This window comes from Sabethes cyaneus, chromosome 3 (genome assembly GCF_943734655.1).
Source record: "Sabethes cyaneus chromosome 3, idSabCyanKW18_F2, whole genome shotgun sequence".
Taxonomy (NCBI): Eukaryota; Metazoa; Arthropoda; class Insecta; order Diptera; family Culicidae; genus Sabethes; species Sabethes cyaneus.
The window spans coordinates 12295415-12313795 of NC_071355.1; the positions used below are offsets into that span (position 1 = coordinate 12295415).

The 18381-nt window shown below is 42.2% G+C and overlaps 2 protein-coding genes across 2 annotated transcripts; one reads left to right on the forward strand and one right to left on the reverse strand.

The window, feature by feature from the left end:
- Positions 1–737: 737 nt before the first annotated feature.
- LOC128743456 (uncharacterized) lies at positions 738–2367 on the reverse strand. Its single transcript, XM_053840046.1, has 2 exons — positions 1703–2367; positions 738–1649 (listed from the first exon to the last, which is right to left on the reverse strand). The coding sequence occupies exons 1-2, from the start codon at positions 2291–2293 to the stop codon at positions 798–800; spliced, it is 1443 nt and encodes a 480-aa protein (XP_053696021.1). The 5' UTR covers positions 2294–2367; the 3' UTR covers positions 738–797.
- An 8924-nt stretch (positions 2368–11291) lies between these two features.
- Positions 11292–13867, forward strand: LOC128742715 (GATOR complex protein WDR24). The gene is made up of 3 exons (XM_053839158.1): positions 11292–11415; positions 11474–12030; positions 12086–13867. The coding sequence occupies exons 1-3, from the start codon at positions 11310–11312 to the stop codon at positions 13820–13822; spliced, it is 2400 nt and encodes a 799-aa protein (XP_053695133.1). The 5' UTR covers positions 11292–11309; the 3' UTR covers positions 13823–13867.
- Positions 13868–18381: the final 4514 nt, after the last annotated feature.

Sequence of the window (18381 nt, forward strand, 5' to 3'; positions counted from 1 at the left end):
TTTCCGTGTGAAGAATTGTTGAAACATGCCAAAAGCATGAAAAGAAAAGATGTCTGAAGGAGGATGCTGATGATATGTTTAATGCATTGTCCTCAGTGTGCAGAACATAAGTGATTGGCAAAGTTTCGCCTTGAAATGGAGCTCAATTTCTCTGTTTAGTAAGACTTTATAGATAAAAGTTATTTTTCATTTTGGTTTGCTAATCAAACAAGCAACATCAAAAATTTGAGCTGCAATGAGACTCGTTTGGATTTGACCAATTTTAGATAATAACTACTTGAGACATATTGCATGAAGACTCTCTTTGTAAATTTTCTTCAGTACAATTTAGTTGTTGATCGATCCGAGCGAGCCGGCATCGTTTCGGTCGACATTCATAATGTCAAAAAATTACATTTGACAGCAAAATCGATCAACTGCAATTTAATCCATTTTCTTTTTAGTGGGACCGACTGTCAAAATCATATGATTGTTTACCATTTTTGCGTGTTTTATGCCGCCGGTACAACGGTCCGCTGATCAGCTGTTGGCTGTTTTAGCGCTGTAACCTTTATGCTAGTTCCTGCAGACACGTTTATGTATTAGTAAAATGCCGCGAAACCAACTACATTGAGTTGCATCACAATCTTAACATTTAGCGATTAAAACAATATTTTTCATTAGAATAACCTATGATTGAAAAACGCAGCTTAATTTAAATGTTTCTTAGATATAATTCACAAAGGAACGTGCTGAATGTATACATGAAAGTTTGTCATTACAAAACATATAGAACAACAAAACAAACACATGGCAACCTAGAGAAAGCGTTGTCGCTTAATCCGCTGGTAATCGTCGATGGTGGAAGTAGAGCCCAGCCGCCTGTCAGCGGTACTAGCACGGATTAAGTTCTGCGATTCTTGTACGTGCAAACCAGTGCGATGCTCCAGTATTCCATTCTGAACCACTTTACCGGGTTGTCGCTTCCAGCTAACGCGCTGGACTATTCCTATGCAACCATCGATATGATTCGCAAAGAGCTTCTTTTTTATCCTTTCCTGGCAGATAGGACACTGCATTGCGTAATTATCTCGGGACAGGGCAACCGTTCGATTGAAGCTTTGGATGAACTTATCGGCCGCTTCAGTTGCTTCGGCACTACCAGCAGGAACTTCGTCGTCCAGTGAAATGGTTTCAGTTAGCGAAGGAATTACGCGTGGTTTATCGCTGGTCAAATCGATCGATTCCTTCGCGGGTTGTGTTATCTTGAGACGCCCACGAATGTTTTCTCGCTTCGGCTTCATGTATTTTACATTTACAGCATAACGTGTTGATACTTCGTCATCCACTACTTTACTCATTTCGTAGATTTTATAGAACGTCCCTCCACAGTCTTCTGCATGAGTTTTCCACCATTCGTTTTGTATTCCTGGTTCTCCTTCAGTGGACCGTACAATTCCATTGAAAGGCTTGTAATTACTGCAGATTCCTGTGCAACGATACCATTGGGTTCGGCACAAAGTGTTAATATTGGTTAATTTGTGACTGAAAGATATATTGGTCTGCAACATCCGATTAAGGAATACCATGATTTTTCGAAAATTACTGCCATGTCCACGATTAGGCTCTTTAACGCCCTCCAATTTCAAAAAGGCGTGAATCATTTCGTGCTGCAATAAGAATGATACTGGAAACAATACTAGAAAAGACAAAACATACCTACCAGTAAAATACTGATTATTTCTATCCGAGGCCGTAACGTTAGTAATTCCTCGTTCAGTGCTATAGTATACCTTCCATCCGCATCGTTAAAGTTTCTGCTAGTGCAATCCTTACCGATTGCGCGACTCCAAATTACAGAAAACCGCTTGGTTTTAAAGCGACCCAGGAAGAACATCTCATCCAAGCGAATGAAAATTGCTTTTATATCGGGCACTGTTTCTACGAATTTCCATTCGAAATTATTATCCGGATCAACGTAGGTTTGCAGTTCCTCGATAAAGTACTCTTCTCCATTCAGATCGGTTCGTTGCGCCCGGTACAGACTTTCTTCCGGTTGCTGTTCTTCTTTGATAGGAACTGGCTTTGTTTCTGCGCGAGTCTCGCTAGGAATTTGAGCAACGAGGAAAACTTCGTCCTCATTATCGGAGAGCTCGATATGATGAACCGATGACGGTCCTTCGGTGGTGGCCAGAACCAACACATCACTACCGTCTTCATCCGAACTTACTTCCACCAGTTCACGATCGAATTGGTCTTGAAGCTGACGAGCTAGTAGAAAATCCGGATCTTCCAAATCTATGGTTGTTGACATCTTATGTTTTGTGTATGAGAAATTATGTCGCCTTCCACTATACAATAATTTATTAATAAAAATGAACGGAACGACAGCCCAAAATTTCGGAGTTCGGATAACCTGATGGGCAAATCAGGTATAAACTTGATTAGTATTGGGCGATACCGTACCAATAACCGTGATATCGATACTCGGAAGTCGATATTACGCTAAATCGATATTTTAATCTCGAAATTTAGAGTGACTATATACAGAGTGGCGACAATGTCAAAATTGGAATGATAATTATCTGTCAGTGTCATTCCAATCGAGCAGACGACCTATCCAACGCGTATGCAGGAAAGAGAAAGAAAAACCTTGGAAAAGCCGCATTGCATACATTTGGGATGACTTGTCGCCACTCTGTATATAGTCACTCTATCGAAATTGTTTTGATAAAGCGGGATTACGCCGATGTGAAGTAGTAGAGGTGTGGAACAACGTGCCGTTTGTTTGTGTTAGCAGCGCAAATAATTACCGTGGACCCCCGTTCGTTTGACCGTTTTTGATCTGAACACTTTTTAATTTGAACCCCGTTGGTTTGCACGATGTGCAAATTAAAAATGGTTCAAATGTCAATCTCAATATGACATCATTTGCTTATGCAGACAATGCACATAAACACGATTTGTTTGTACTGATCTAGCGTGTTTAATCTGTTTCACAATGCGTTTTCCCAACGATTATGGTAGATATCTGATCGGAGAATGAAATATTCGCTGCTTGCAACTGCCAACTGAATCAAACCACCAAAACAATAACAAAGAACAGGGCAGCCAGTTCACACAAGCTCCAGCATATTTAGGGTTACCAGTTGTTCAATTTAAAAGCTAACCCCGTTAGTTTGCATGAGGAATCGTTCAAACGAACGGGGGTCCACTGTATGCAATTTTGCAAGGGTGACGTCAATCTCGCCCTATTCTTGTACGGGCATAAAAAAAGCATAAACATTGTGCCGTACAACGATGACACTGACACACCTATACTTTTTAGCATATTACGAGCATGCCGCGTTTGCCGTACCTAGGTAATAGTGTACATTAGGGATTACGCAGCCGGTAAATAAAAGATATGGGTGAAAAATTGGCCAAGAATGCCCAAGAAAGCAATTTCTGAGGATTTTTTCTCGCACTGCTTTCTTTTCAGGTGTGCCGTTTTTGTTTTTTAACCTGGGTTAGTTCCAATCCGACCATCCGGGCCTTTAGGTGCCTATCCACCTTTCCGCGAGCGTAATGGCGGGTAGTGGATACAACCTTTGGAAAATATTAGCATGCCTTTGGCACTCTTAGGCACCTTTATTCAAGTCAAATTGACATTTCCACCCTTTGAATGTTGTTGTAGAAGTATCGAGCGTAAGTGAACGGAGTTGACAAAAGCAAATAAACATTTTCGAAAAGTATACCCACTAGTCGCCATTAGGCACGCGAAAAGGTGGATGCCTAACATAATGATTTTCCGCTTGCAGCAATCTCATCATGCCGTTTACGTTTTTGTGGTGTAGCTACACCGTTTGGTGCTACACTTTTCGCTGGATAAACGAACGCTCGCGGTGTAGCAGCAATGGTGTCCCAAGGAACAATTTTTGCTTATTAAACGTTTCACCGACAGCTTTTATTCAGCACATGCTGTATAGCTGCTTTTAAAGTATATCTAAACACCTCTGTTCAATGCTTATACAGTTGGTTTTGGAGAATTTAAACAGCACAGTGCTGAATATGGGCGTGGAAGCTGCGTTTGTATGACTGTTTGATATTGATATTGATATTTATTGAATAATTTCAACCGACTTATTGGTCTAAATGAAATGCTGGCTGGGAAAAGCCGCCTTGAGAATGCCTAAATCACGCATCCTCAAAGAGGCATAAAAACCCAGCATCTTTTCTTAACCTTAAATACATTTTATGACAATAGCAAATAGCATATTACATTACATATCACACTAGATTCTATATATACACATACAATTACAATTGGTCAAGTATTAAAAGTCAAAAAGTAGTCTACTACGATTGTATTCTACTGCCAAATGTCGAATTGGCTCATGCAGGCCATAGTTGGTACGGTGTGTTCCTACACGTAAAAGTTGTTGATGTCGTTGAGGGCGCAAAGGGCAATACAGTTGGAGCGAGGAAAGTACAGCAGGGCTATCGTATATCCCCACTAGTATCTTGTGTGCCGTAGTAGCGATGATATCTTTCCGCCGTTGTTCAAGTGAGGTAATGCCAATTAGACTACATAGGTTTACGTAAGATGGTAGACTTTCGGGATTCCTCCAAGGCAGCATATGGCAAATTTTCCTGACGAAGCGTTTCTGAACTCTTTCAATTCGTTGGGACCAGTAGTCATAGTGGGGGTCCCATACAGCGCAGCTTGTTTCTAAAATGGAACGAACCAGCGAGCAGTATAAAGCGCGCAATGTTCCAGGGTCTTGAAATTCTTTGCCAATCCTTAGTACCATTCCCAGTTGTCGAGTTGCTTTACTGATGATCATCTCGTAATGTTGTCTAAACGTTATTTGTTCATCCAAAATAACTCCGAGATCAGTAACCCTGTCACCACGTTGCAAGACTTGATCATTGATGCGGTAGTCGTATACCAATGTATGTTTTTTCCGGGAGAAACTGATAACGGTACATTTTGGGATGCTTATAGTCATGCAGTTGCAAGTGCACCATTCAGAAAACCGGTCAATCAGATCTTGAAGTATCAGACAATCGTCGGAGTTGCGAACGGTCATGTAGATTTTGGCATCATCCGCATAAAGCAATCTACTGCCGCATGGTAATAGACGGGATATATCGTTTATAAACAGAGAAAACAGTAGTGGTCCTAACGTGCTACCCTGAGGTACTCCGGAATTGTTTTGGAACCAACAAGATAGAGACGCACCAAGTTTTATTGCCATCCTGCGGTCTCGTAGATAAGAATGGAGCCAGACTCTTAAACCAGCAGACACACCAAGTTTATCAAGCTTAGCCAGCAGAATTTCATGGTCCACGCGATCAAATACAGCCTTCAAGTCAGTGTAGACTGCATCAACTTGAAAACGCTGGTCCATTGCGCGCAAGCATAGAGAGGTGAACTCTAGCAGGTTAGTTGAAACAGATCTTCCAGGAAAAAAACCATGCTGTGACGTAGATATGTAGTTCTTTACATGAAACCAGAGATGCTTATAAACAATTGCCTCGAAAACTTTTGAACAAGCGCACAGCGAAGTAATTCCTCGGTAGTGTTCCACATTCCGTTTGTCACCTTTCTTGAACACAGGAAACATAAAGGAGGACTTCCAAATACGAGGAAATTGCTGACATTGCATGGAGAGATTGAATAATAAAGCGATTAGCGATTTCAAAACTTCATAACATTTCTTCAACAGCACAGCAGGGATGCTATCAGGTCCCGGGCAATAGCACTGTTTCATTCTGCCAACAGCTTCAGCAACTTCAGCACCAGTAACGTTGAACGTTTCAGCTACAATCTCATCACTCGGAACAAAACGTAGTGCTGATGCTATACTTTCAGGTGAAGCGCACTCATTACTGAATACTCCCGAAAAATATTTAGCGAACAGATCACATTTACGGTTTACGGTAGAAGCTTCGTCGTTTTCAAGATACACACTAGAAGGTAAACCATCCTCCTTACGCTTTGAGTTTACAAACTTCCAAAAACTTTTCGGATTAAGGCGAAGATTGCGCTCTGTTTTTTGTACATAGGTTCGGTAGAGTCTCTTGTATAGGGTTTAGCAGATTTTCGCAAACGATTAAGGCGGGAAAGCTCAGTGTTGCTCCAGGCGGGTTTACGACGTGAGCGCATTCGAGGAACGTGTCGTTCGATTGCCTCCTGAATTTTAGAAGTGAATTTGTCAACAGCTACATCTAAATCGGCGCAATTAAAAATCAATGTCCAGTCAATTGTACACAGGTCTGCGTTCATCGCTTCATAATCACCGCGTCGAAAGTCGAATTCGGAAGGATCAAAATCGTCAATGAATACGTGCTGGAGGTTCCGGTAAAAACTAACCATTACAGGCGGATGATGAGCATCAATAACACTCAGGACATCTGGTGCAGCGCAGACATCACAAGCTGACAAAGTATGTTGATTGACGAATATAAGATCAAGAAGCCTAGTGTTGTGGTTGCGAATCTCATTGATTTGATATAAACCATTAAAAGCCATACCATCAAGTAAACATGTACTGCTAGCATTGAATGCAGAATGTAACGCGTCCACGATTAAATAGTTGCTACGAGGGTGTTTCGACCAGGAGAGACCTGCACGATTATAATCGCCAAATAGAAACAAATCATCGTTTGTACCTAGCAAATCGGCAGCTTTTTCAATAGATAAAATGTGGCGTTCGATCACGTCAAGTTCATTTTGCAAATTCGGTGGAATATAAATTACACCAATTACGACTGTTGCATTCCCGGAATCGATTTTTACCCATAATTGTTCTAGTGAGTTATCCATAGCATCAACTAGAAGAGCAGATTGCAATGAGCGTCTGACTGCAACAACCACTCCTCCACCAGTTGACTTAATACTGTTTGCCGGGCTACGGTCGGTGCGAAAGACGGTGTATTCAGACCCAAATAGTTGTGCTGAGCATATTTGGGGGTCTAGCCATGATTCAGTCAGAATAATACAGTCATACGGCGAATCAGATACGGCTAAAGAAAAATCCGTGATTTTACTGCGCAAACCACGGGTATTCTGATAGTATAGAAGCAGAGGCGCTGGAGTAGTAACATTTACATTTTTCGAGGCGCAGTCATTCGAAGTGGCAGAAGGCACAGCAGCATGATAAGACCGACGCGAAGCACTTGCCGGAACAGGATCATTGTGCAGCACATCAGCTTCGCCAACATGTTCGTCATTCACCTCCAGTCCGCTATGGGATATACACATTCTCTGAGATTTTTGATTAGCATTAAAATACGTATACTTAACTGGGATGGGGGGCCGTTGCCCCCCTGAATCCACCGACGGACGAGTGACATTTGATGCGAACCTTACCATAGCAGAGCTGAGTAAATTTATTCCAGTCGTATTGGAGTGATGGGAGGAATATTTCGTCGGTCCATGTTTTTGGTTGATAAACAAACTCGCGAAACAGTAATCCTACAGGCCATGTACAAGAATCCAATGCTCTAGTTTTAAAAGTAAGGTCTAATCCCACTTTGTATGACACAAAAGTCATGCTAGTGATATCCTCCCAGTAAACCATTTGGTTTGTATATCTCGATTGCAACTGAGGTATACGAAATCATATCTGAACGAAAAAGTTATATTTCACGCCATATAAGAGCATATATGTACCAAAGTGGAGGCGATATACGTGCGAAAATTTTCACAACTATTTGTAATTCTATTTTGCGCAGTTTTTATAACACGCAACTAAATACTACTGAATATATGATATAGATATAATCAAATATTGCAATTGTCTATCCTGCTTTATAATTCACAGTCATGAATTGTATATGAAAACACGCACGACTGCAAAACAACTTATTGTTCACTTCGATTTGACATACTCTAATCATTACACAACTCCAATATGAAATTGACATGAAAACGATTTAATGTGAACTTTCTATTACGATTTTGTGTTATCTGGGCTTTCCCTTCGATACAAGTCGCACTACATCGACTGGCTCCGGTGCATCCAAGCAGCGAGATATTATTTTTTGCACGTCGGCATCGGTTATCAATGGATTCAAACCAGAAAGATAAAGCCAAAATTTATCTGCACGTGAAGCGATGGGAACTGTGAGATCGCTCAGATCAATATTTTTGGTACCACAATCAGACGCAATTTGAGACTTTGGCATATCATCAAGGCGACGGCGTTTCATTCCTAACTTAGGCCAAATTGGTTTACTTGACTCGCCATTTTCACTCTGTGTACAGGTAAAATTATCCATTTTTCTGCTTAGAGCATCCGTAACGGTGCGCTGCTAAACCCAATTTAGCAGCTCTCTGTTATCACTCTGTACCGTACCGGTCGCTGCTAAACGCGCTGCTAAAATAGTAACCGCCCAGGTAACCAATAAGCATTTCCAATGCAATTTAAATGCAAGCCATTAAGCATTTAAGTTGCCTTAAATGCTACTCAAATGCTATTTTGGCAAAATATGCGGCTACTTTACTGCTAGCCCTCTTATAGTGCTAACAATGCTTATTTGCAGCTAGTTACTGACAAGAAGAATTTAAATAGAATTGTGGATGCCAATTTACAACAGTTATGCAGTCAATAAGCTGATAAACAGCAACCTGCAGTATAAAACGCCAGGGATGCTAATATACAATTGATTTACTGCTTATACTAATGCTTATTGGTTACCTGGGCGGGCTTTCGGGAAGCAGCGCGTGCACAAATTTAGCAACCCGATAACAGCGCTGGAGAAGGCTGCTATCCCACCCAAAGAATTATCAAATGCGGATTATTATTGAAAATTGTGGATCAAATGATTATTAAAAACTGCGGTTCGGGGTATATTGTTGTTGTTGTTGTTAATGCAAGTATTGCTTTCGGATAGCAATCTGTATGAACCTTACAGACTCAGAAACTACTGAACGGATCGACGTGAAAATTTGCATGCATTTGTGATCGGGAAAAGTTCTTATGATGGCTTGAGAACCCACCCAGTGGAAGCGGGGGGGGGGAGGGGGCTTCTCATGCAAATGAAACAGACATTTCTGCATAACTTGGGAACTGATCAAGCAAATGGAACTAGATTTAGCATGTGGAAATTTTTGGAGCCAGATTTTTTTCTATTATGGTTCGTGACCCCTCTCTCTTCTGGAAGGGGGGAGGGCTCTCGTACAAATGAAACATAAATTTCTGCATAACTTGAGAACTAATCAAGCAAATAAAACCAAATTTGGCATGTGGAGGTGTTTGAAGGCAAGAAATGTTTCTATGGTGGCTCGAGTCCCCTCCCCCATCTGGAAGAGAGGGCTATCATAGAAATGAAACACATCACGGCCACAAGAACGCCCTCATCACCACCAGGCACCAGTGACGAAATCCTTGGTAAAGTGCGCAGCGTTCGAAGGTAGTGGATTTCGGACGAAACGTAGAGGAAGAGCGAGCGTGAACCTGATCAGCTAAGATAGCTATCCATCAACGATACACCGAACTAGAAAGAGATGTTAACCGAGATTGTAGGTGAGCAGAGCCTGGACTAACTCTCTAGCCGAACAACGAGAAACCGCTACCGCCAATGGTGATATCCGTTTGTTGTACAAATCGCTCTACATTTGAAAACCCGAATTTTTTACCCAAACAATAAATTCGTACTACTGGCTGTATGCCTGCGAAACGTGATGCGTCTCAGCGGAGACAACACAAAACCTGTAGTTGTTTATTAGTCGTTACCTACAATAAATCATTTAACGGCCGATAGCCACAAAAATTCGGGGAAGTATGGGGAAACGGATCGGGCACACCATGAAGAAAGGAGTGAACGAAATCTGCAGAGAAGCACCTTACTGGATTGCGCAAGGACAGTGTAGAGGGTCGGTCGAGAGTGGAGATCTTTGATTTCATCCTTTTATTCTATACCGGACCGGCGGACACAAACACATAAGTAAGGTGACAATTTTTTCATTCCCAGTAGCCGCAATTCAACGATCCCGACATCTCTGGGAGCTCGGGCATTCATCCTTTTTCCAGTAACCTTCTGTTTGAGTTCAGCCGCTAAACGAAATAAGCGTTGGCAGCTTCTCTACGTCCTTCACAATGCGCATGAATAATGCATGAGTCCGAAAGAGGTCGCGGAATTACTCGGCACTGTATGTAGGATTGTTCGAGAAGTAATCGTCCTTCCGACCGATCGATTCGGTCGTCTTTCAGTTCGTTCCCTCGCGTACGTACCATTTCCGCCGCTTCCATACCTGTTACTTGTGTCCGCCTCATTATGTCTAAATAGTCAATTATTTAAATTTATGATTGATTTTCATTGGTTTACAAATTGGTTCCAAAACAGCTGTATGGTTTTTACCGGTACGGAATATGACAACTAAAATAACAGCCGCGATAGCAACGACCGGTACGAAAACGAGTGACTAAAAATATAGCAGCGCTGTTCAAAGTCACCAGAGCAACTAAAATACTAGCGCACCGTTACGGATGCTCTTAGAACTTCGACAACATTGGACAGCTGTTCAACCTGTGTCGACAGATTAATAGAGTCAGATTCCACAGGCAATGTTTGCTTATTATCAGCAATGTAAGCGCGAATGCTGCGACCCTTCAGCTCTTCTCTACAAGTGGTACAAATGAGAATGAGTTTTCCCTGATTAAAAGCATCTCTTAATCCACGGGAATGAACTCCGCAGCACGCCTGGTTAATGTGCAAATAAACCTCACAAAAACCGCAACGCATCGGCTCGATGTCGTTGATATCACCTTTGCATTCACCACACAGTAGTTTATCCATTGCCGTCTAAGCGAGATTCGTTCGCAGTTGGATACAAAAGCAGCAACACAATAAGCAGCAACCGCAAAAACGGAAACGACATCAATGATTTCATTTGCAGATGATATTGCGACATTTGCCCCTATTTAGACTACCCCGATTTACACGATTATCACAGTCGAATCTCGCACACGATTTCGCTCAAAGAAAATGAAGTGAAAAAGAAGGGGAAGAAGGAAAAAGAAATCAAACTCATTAGTAGATCAAACTAAAAGCCACTCTAGTGTCAGATTAACAGTGCAAAATGCGGTACGTTGCATTAAATGATTATCACAGTAGTCTAAACAGTCATGAAAGGGGCAATAGTAAAATGCCATTCTGTCAAACTTTTTGTGGGGTGGGGGGCGTTACCAGTTCTTTTATATTTTTTTTATTGGGTTTAATCGATAATCCCGCTTATCAGCTGTTCAGCTCTTCAATCTCGTTTTGCCAAAATAATCAAAATAAAAACACGGAGATCTGGACAGTTTTTGTGAGATATTTAGTCCGTGATTTTTTCGAAAATGAATGACGACCGGACAAACTCGATTCGCATTTGCCAGGATGGCCACGCAAATGCACTCGCACTGAATCGCGAGTGCACCCAAATTGCGGTAGCTGGTAGAAGTCGTGAGTATTTTGGATTTGAAAATTAGCTGCATTCTCTAAATAACGAGTTTATCAACAGTGTTAAAGGTATTTTCTATTGAGAACGATGGTTTCACGGAAGTTTGTAATATGCGCGGGGGGAAGAATCAAAACCTCAGTTATTCGTCGAATGATGTTGCTTGGAGTGCACTGGATTCTAATATCCTGGCGACGGCGGCCACTAACGGTGTAGTTTCGGTGTGGGATCTATCTAAGTTTGGTCGGCAGAAGCAACTGCTGGTTTACAACGAGCATGAAAGAACCGCTCATTCGGTGGCATTTCACAATACGGAATCCAACTTGTTGATTTCTGGTTCGCAGGATGGGACAATTAAATGTTTTGATTTACGGTCCGACAAAACGGCCATTAACACCTACTTTAGTAACTCGGAAAGCGTACGGGACGTTAAGTTTAGTCCACATGCACCGAATACTTTTGCTGCGGTGTCCGAGAACGGAACGGTTCAACTGTGGGACATCAGGAAAAACGATCGATGCACGTCCCAATTCACGGCACACAGTGGTCCGATTTATACGTGTGATTGGCATCCGCAGCAACAGTGGTTGGCGACGGGCAGCAGAGATAAACAAATTAAGGTGAGATGATATGACAGACGTTTGAACAGATTTGTTTTACAAATTTCTTTTTCAGATTTGGAATACAAATCCCAAGAATTCATCGTTGGAAAACCCAAAAAATGTTTCACTTGAGTACAGCATTCACACGATTGCTGTTGTCGGAAGGGTCCGTTGGCGACCGGACAAGATGTATCACATCGCTAGTTGTGCCCTGGTGGTAGACTACAGTATCTATATCTGGGATGTTCGTAGACCATTCATCCCATATGCTTCTTTCAACGAGCACTCGAATGTGACCACCGGAATCGCTTTCAAGGGGAATGATTCTCACATTCTGTTGTCCACCAGTAAAGACTCCACTATATACAAACATGTTTTCAAAGATGCTGCCAGACCAGCTTTAAAGGCAAACCCTCAGGGAGCAAACTTTAACTATAAAGGTGATTTACTTTATGCCTACAAGATGAAGTTGATTGGACCACCTGCTCCGGTGCATAAAACAAGCATTCTAGGAAGTCGTCAAAAAACGCCTCCATCAACCGATCAGTTTCACCTGGCGAAATCTAGTTTATACCATTTTATAACAAAATTAGCATCACAAAACTCTAAAGACGTAACGAAAACATCCCTGCTTAAAGATTACCAAGCTTTGAAGGGCTGTGCAAGAGAGTACATTTTGAATGGGGCTTCGTTGGCAGAGATCTGCGCCCATAATGCAGCTATCGCCAAAAAATATGGTAAAACAAATGTTAGCTTCCTGTGGAATTTCATCAGTCAATTGTATGCGTACAGTTCGATGGCAAGTTTAAAGTTAGAGCAGCGCAACTCTAATGCAAGCCAGAGTCATTCGAATCGATTGATGGCCCAAAACTCAAACCAATCGAGCAGTGGTCGGATGGGTGATGATAAAGGAGGCAGTAATCCCAATCTCGGAAATGCTATCCAACCGCAGGGCAGTACAGACGAATTCCATGATTTTCTACATCCAAAAGGCGAAGCAAATAGTTTGCTTCCCGGGAAAGGACAGCTGCTTTCCGTCGACATCGAACCCAACTTTAGCGATTTTGTATTCGGCGAAACGGAGTTAACCTTCGATAACGTGAACTGCATCAAAGGTTTCCGTGATGGATTCCTTTATACTGGGCCACATGATTTGATTAAGGATTACACGTTTCCCTCGTCGAATCTGATGAACGCGCATGATCTCCAGGCGCGCCCTAGGAAAGAACACCGTGCCGATAGTGCACCGGAACACTCACCACCGCCCAATCCTCCCTCGTTTCTGAAAATCTGTGACAACAATCAATCGAACCCTCCCCTTTGGGAGCCACATCAAGTTTTAGCGGACTGCCTCACTCTGCAGACAGAAATAGGAGACGTACAAACTGCAACTTGCATTCTGATAGCTCTAGGGGATCGACGCCACAGTCTGCAAATCGATGAAATTGTCCATGAAAACTGGTTACTTTCGTATGTAGAACTGCTTCACAGGCATCAGTTGTGGAACGAAGCCACACAGATCATTAACCTTAGCTGGATTCGCTCGGTGTCGGACATGAATCAGCAATCTACCACGATGCACACCAATTGTGGCGACTGTGGACGACCGCTGCTGAATGCGGTCGGTTGGTACTGCTCGAAGTGCCGCTCGGTGCAGAGTTCCAAGTGCAGTGTTTGCAACGGGGTCGTGCGCGGACTGTATGCCTGGTGTCAGGGGTGTTCGCACGGGGGACACCTGGAACATCTGAAGGAGTGGTTTAGCCTTAACCCCAAATGCCCTAAGTGTGGTCATCTGTGCGAGTACGAATAGGATTCGATGGTGGCAGGTGCTGCTGTTAAAGGTAATTGTAATATAGCATGGAACATGTGAAATTTTTGTTACTGATTTGATGACTGTTCTGGGAGGAGAGGGTGATTCTGGTCTTGTAAACACGCTGTTTTCCTGCATTTGTCATTTCATTTCATCCCATCAAAGCAATGCAGCGGAACGTGAGGTTTGTGCCGAAGTGCTAGAGAGTCAGAAGATCAGAAGACAAGAGTCAACCTTTGGAGGATTAGGGTTGGATGATTAACCGACAAACGACCAATACGATAACGTTAAAGACAAGTTTTACTACAGGTTTGAACGGATCCGAAGGTGATTTAACACTCGTCATTCTAGAGATACAAACGTACAGGATAGAAAGGAAAAATTCTTCCGTTCAGTCGTCATTCTCATCGTTCCATTATTTATCGATTAATGAGAATGGTCAGAGGCTGGTAAACATTGCGGAGTTATCCAAATGGAGCCCCCTGCTCTAAGATCGATCAAATTCTGGCTGACGGTTTGTATTTTTTGGTTGTTATCGATTTAAGGACTCTACCACTATCTCGTTGTAAGTAAGATCCTTGCGCGGTCGTAGAATGTGCTTATATTTTGCCGCAGAAAGCAACACGCGTTTCAACATTCTGATAGCCGATGGTCTGGCATCAGATTACGCCAGAAGCTTGAGTCTGTCAATCGTTGAACAGCCGCTGAAACGAATAGAACCAGAACAGATAAAAGATACTGGAAGATAGTTTTTGGAAATAATGTCCACCGTCGGAAGAAATGCAAGCACGAAGAATACGTGCTTGTCAGTGCAAAGAATACTTTCACTAGATGTTGCTTGGAGTGTGCTGGATTCTAATATCCTGGCGACGGCGGCCACTAACGGTGTAGTTTCGGTGTGGGATCGATCTAAGTTCGGTCGGCAAAAGCAACTGCTGGTTTACAACGAGCATGAAAGAACCGCTCGTTCGGTGGTATTTCACAATACGAAAGCCAACTTGTTGATTTCCGGCTCGCAGGATGGGAAAATTAATGTGTTGATTTACGATATCGGACAAAACGGCCATCAACACTTACTATAATAATTCGGAAAGCATACGGGACGTTAAGTTTAGTCCCCATGCACCGAATACTTTTGCTGAACTTCAATTTCAAGACGACGTATGACTTAGTTGAGCGAAATGAGCTGTGATTGGTGATGCTTTGAGTGTGGTTTTTGAACAATGTGGACGAAGTATATGAGATCAGTGCTCATCATCAACTCTGTCGAAGTAAAAGTGCAAAGTATGCCGCAGATGCTGAGACATGGAAGATAATATATCTTGGCTTGCAGCAGTAAACTGGGCACGTGACCAGAATGCCTGGAATGGCTGCCTAAGATCGACGATACTATGGATCTGGTAATGATCCATGGCCCCAAAAGTAAAGCAAGTGTTTGTTACGTCACGGGGCCACTTGTTCATTACTCAATACTGAATTGGCAGCATTTGCTGTTAGTTTGGCTTGACAGAAGAAAATCGATCGGACGTGGGTTTTTAAACCATCGCGAGTTATGCACATGTTTTGCGAGTGAAAAAGCTAGTATGCATTGAACAATTAAATGTGATGAAGAGTGAAAGTAATGAAGGTTTTCGTATTCTGTGAGACCAGACTAAAATCCTACAATGGCTAATTGTAACAAGGGGCAAAAGTTAACAGTGTTCTGTGATATGCTGTTTGCGATAAAGATTTCTACACCGGAGCCACTTTGTCCCATAAGATATACCACGTGTGATGAATTTCCTCGGCCAAAACCGAACGTGCGAACGTAAAGTGTCGTGTACTATACCAAGCTCCTCTCGGGACCGCTTTCATAATCAGTGTCAGTGCGGAATTGAATCCGCCAAGTGCTCGAACAGAGGGGTGAACTTTGATACCAGTGAGAAACCCGTAATCCTGCGGCAGTGTGTGCGAGATTTGGTTACCAATTTTGGAGTAGCTTGGTTTTACGTCTACACTCACTGGGACCCTGTGAGCGACGTTGAACCGTTCACAAAAGTCAGCCACCGACCGACGGGACGAGGCGATCGCTATCTCCGTCCTGCACGATCATGGGAAAATAAGGTCAGTCATCACATTTGTTACATGTTTCATTTTTTTGGTATGTAAAACTAACGAACAAGAATAATATTGCTGGGAAAACGAATACTGTATTTTTAAGTGGTACAAACCTTTGTTACGACAATTTTTGAACAACACCTATCATCTTCTAATAAAACCAAGTTAGTGTTTGTATGTCACGGCTAGATACTTACTTAAGTGGCTTACTGTCCTAAGACAAAGCCTGTTGAACAAGGTTTCTCCAGTTAACTCGGTTGTGGGCTACCGCTCTCCAATTCCTTGGACACCAAGTACTCTCTGCCAGATCTTGCCCAGTTGGTCTAACCATCTTACTCGCTGCGCTCCTGGTCGTCTTGTTCCTACCGGACTTGAGGCAAACGCCATCTTTGCAGGGTAGTTGTTCGGCATTCTTGCATGCTCTGCCCATCGGATCCGTAGACCTGTGCGAGTTGATGGTTTATCCTCCGCCTCCATATTTCGTTCTCCTGTCCTGTACGCCATCGAAAATCGTTTTTAGCACTCGTCGTTGGAAAACTCCGAGCAGGTCCTTCTCGAGTATTGTCCATGTTTCATGCCCGTAGAGAACAACCGGTCTAGTAAGCGTTTTGTACAGGCCCTACTGTACTACAGGGACTTAGTCTCTTAGGCTCGACCGCATAGTAAGCTCAGCTTCCGCAGAGAATATCCCTCCTAATCTCGTGGCTGATATCATTGTCCGCCGTTACCAGTGAGCCAAGGTAGACAAATTCGTCGACTACCTCAAACTCATCGCCGTCCATCATTATGCTACTGCCCAAGCGGCGTCGCACAGTGGGACGGTTTCAAAAATAGTAAGACATAAGTAATAGCATCGAAACCTTAAGACATAGCATAATAGTTGCTTCAGAAAAGTTTCTTCATTCAAAAAGCGCTTTCTAGTGGTGAAAAAATATTCGAATATTAGGGTGTCCCTAATCAAATACAAAATTTTTTTTCTCTATTTTAAGTCAGAAATGATTGCTACCGACAGAAAAGTTGTAGCTAAACTATTTTAGTTGCAAGTTAAACTAAACTACAACATATTCATCGATTTAGATAAAATGCTACTTAACTATGGTTTCCATAGTTTTCAGTTTTAAAAACGGTTGCCTTCATGGTAACTTTGGTAACTTTTCTCAGATGTCCCACAATGTTTCGCCATAAGCTGTACATGGTGGGATACAGCATAAATTGATTCACATAGCTTGTTGCTCATAGCTGGTCTCCCCCAAATTAGCCCCCCTTAAAGATTACATGTAAAAATTAAAATACCAGTGATAGCTGCTAAAGGGAAAAAGATAGAGCTCTACTGTCTTCGACAAAAATGTGTAATTTAATGTGTTTAATAATTTTTTAGAACACTTGAAAAGCGTACGAAGCGTTATTAAAGAGCTAGATCGAAAAAACTGTTTTGGAGGGTGTCCCTAAGAGTTTGGCTCTACAACTTCTTTCATGTAAGAGATAGAAATCTTCAGTATTCAACAAAGTTTCTCGAAAATAGTTTAACTATAACTATAACTTTTCTGTAGGTAGCAATTATTTCTGACTTAAAATAGAGAAAATATTTTTTGTATCTGATTAGGGACATCCGAATATTTTTTCACCACTAGAAAGTGCGTTTTGAATGAAGAAACTATTCTGAAGCAACTATTATGCTATGTCTTAAGGTTTCGGTGCTATTACTTATGTCTCACTATTTTTGAAGCCGTCCCACTGTGCGTCGGTCGGGCTCGCCCGAGTAACATTTTTGTTGTATAATAGCTTATCAGGCACTTGTTCCACGGGGATTAGCTATACAATAGTTTAATAAGCTACGTTGGGGAAGAATAAATGCTTAATGCGAGAAATGAAGATTCAGGCAAACTGAAAATTCTTGATATTAGGCCAAAAATATAGACTTAGCGAAGATGAGAGTCGAACTCACAGCTCCCAATCTCTAGTTGAGCGTGTTGTTTAACCAATTACACCACTATGATAAATAAGCTATGATACAACAAAAATGTTATTTGGGCGGTTCCGCTAGCCAGCATGTACTTTGTTTTGGACGTATTTACCTTTAACCCAATCTTTTCTGCTTCGCGCTTTAGTCTGGTATACTGCTTAGCCACCGCCACAGATGTTCTGCCGATAATATCTATGTCGTCGGCAAACCAGGCGAATTAACTAAATTTGTTGAAGATCGTACCCCGCGTGTTGATATCCGCTCGGTTCATAACACCTTGTAGCGCTATGTTGAACAGCAGGCATGAGAGACCATCATCTTGACAAAGCCCTTTGTGTGATTCGAATCAACTTGACAATCCACCCGAAATCCGAACACAGCAATGTGTATCATCCATCGTTGATTGATGAGTTTGATGAGCTTCCTGGGGAAGCTGTTCTCGTTCATGATTTTCGATAGCTCTTTCCGGTCGATGGTATCATATGCGGCTTTGAAGTCA

Excerpts from the sequence above, each read along its gene's own strand:
- LOC128743456 (XM_053840046.1), bottom strand. The coding sequence starts at position 2,293 with ATGTCAACAACCATAGATTTGGAAGATCCGGATTTTCTACTAGCTCGT. Across the intron at positions 1,650-1,702 it reads AAATAATCAGTATTTTACTG|CACGAAATGATTCACGCCTT; the intron begins GTAGGTATGTTT and ends TTCTTATTGCAG.
- LOC128742715 (XM_053839158.1), top strand. The coding sequence starts at position 11,310 with ATGAATGACGACCGGACAAACTCGATTCGCATTTGCCAGGATGGCCAC. Across the intron at positions 11,416-11,473 it reads TGCGGTAGCTGGTAGAAGTC|TGTTAAAGGTATTTTCTATT; the intron begins GTGAGTATTTTG and ends GTTTATCAACAG. Across the intron at positions 12,031-12,085 it reads GCAGAGATAAACAAATTAAG|ATTTGGAATACAAATCCCAA; the intron begins GTGAGATGATAT and ends TTTCTTTTTCAG.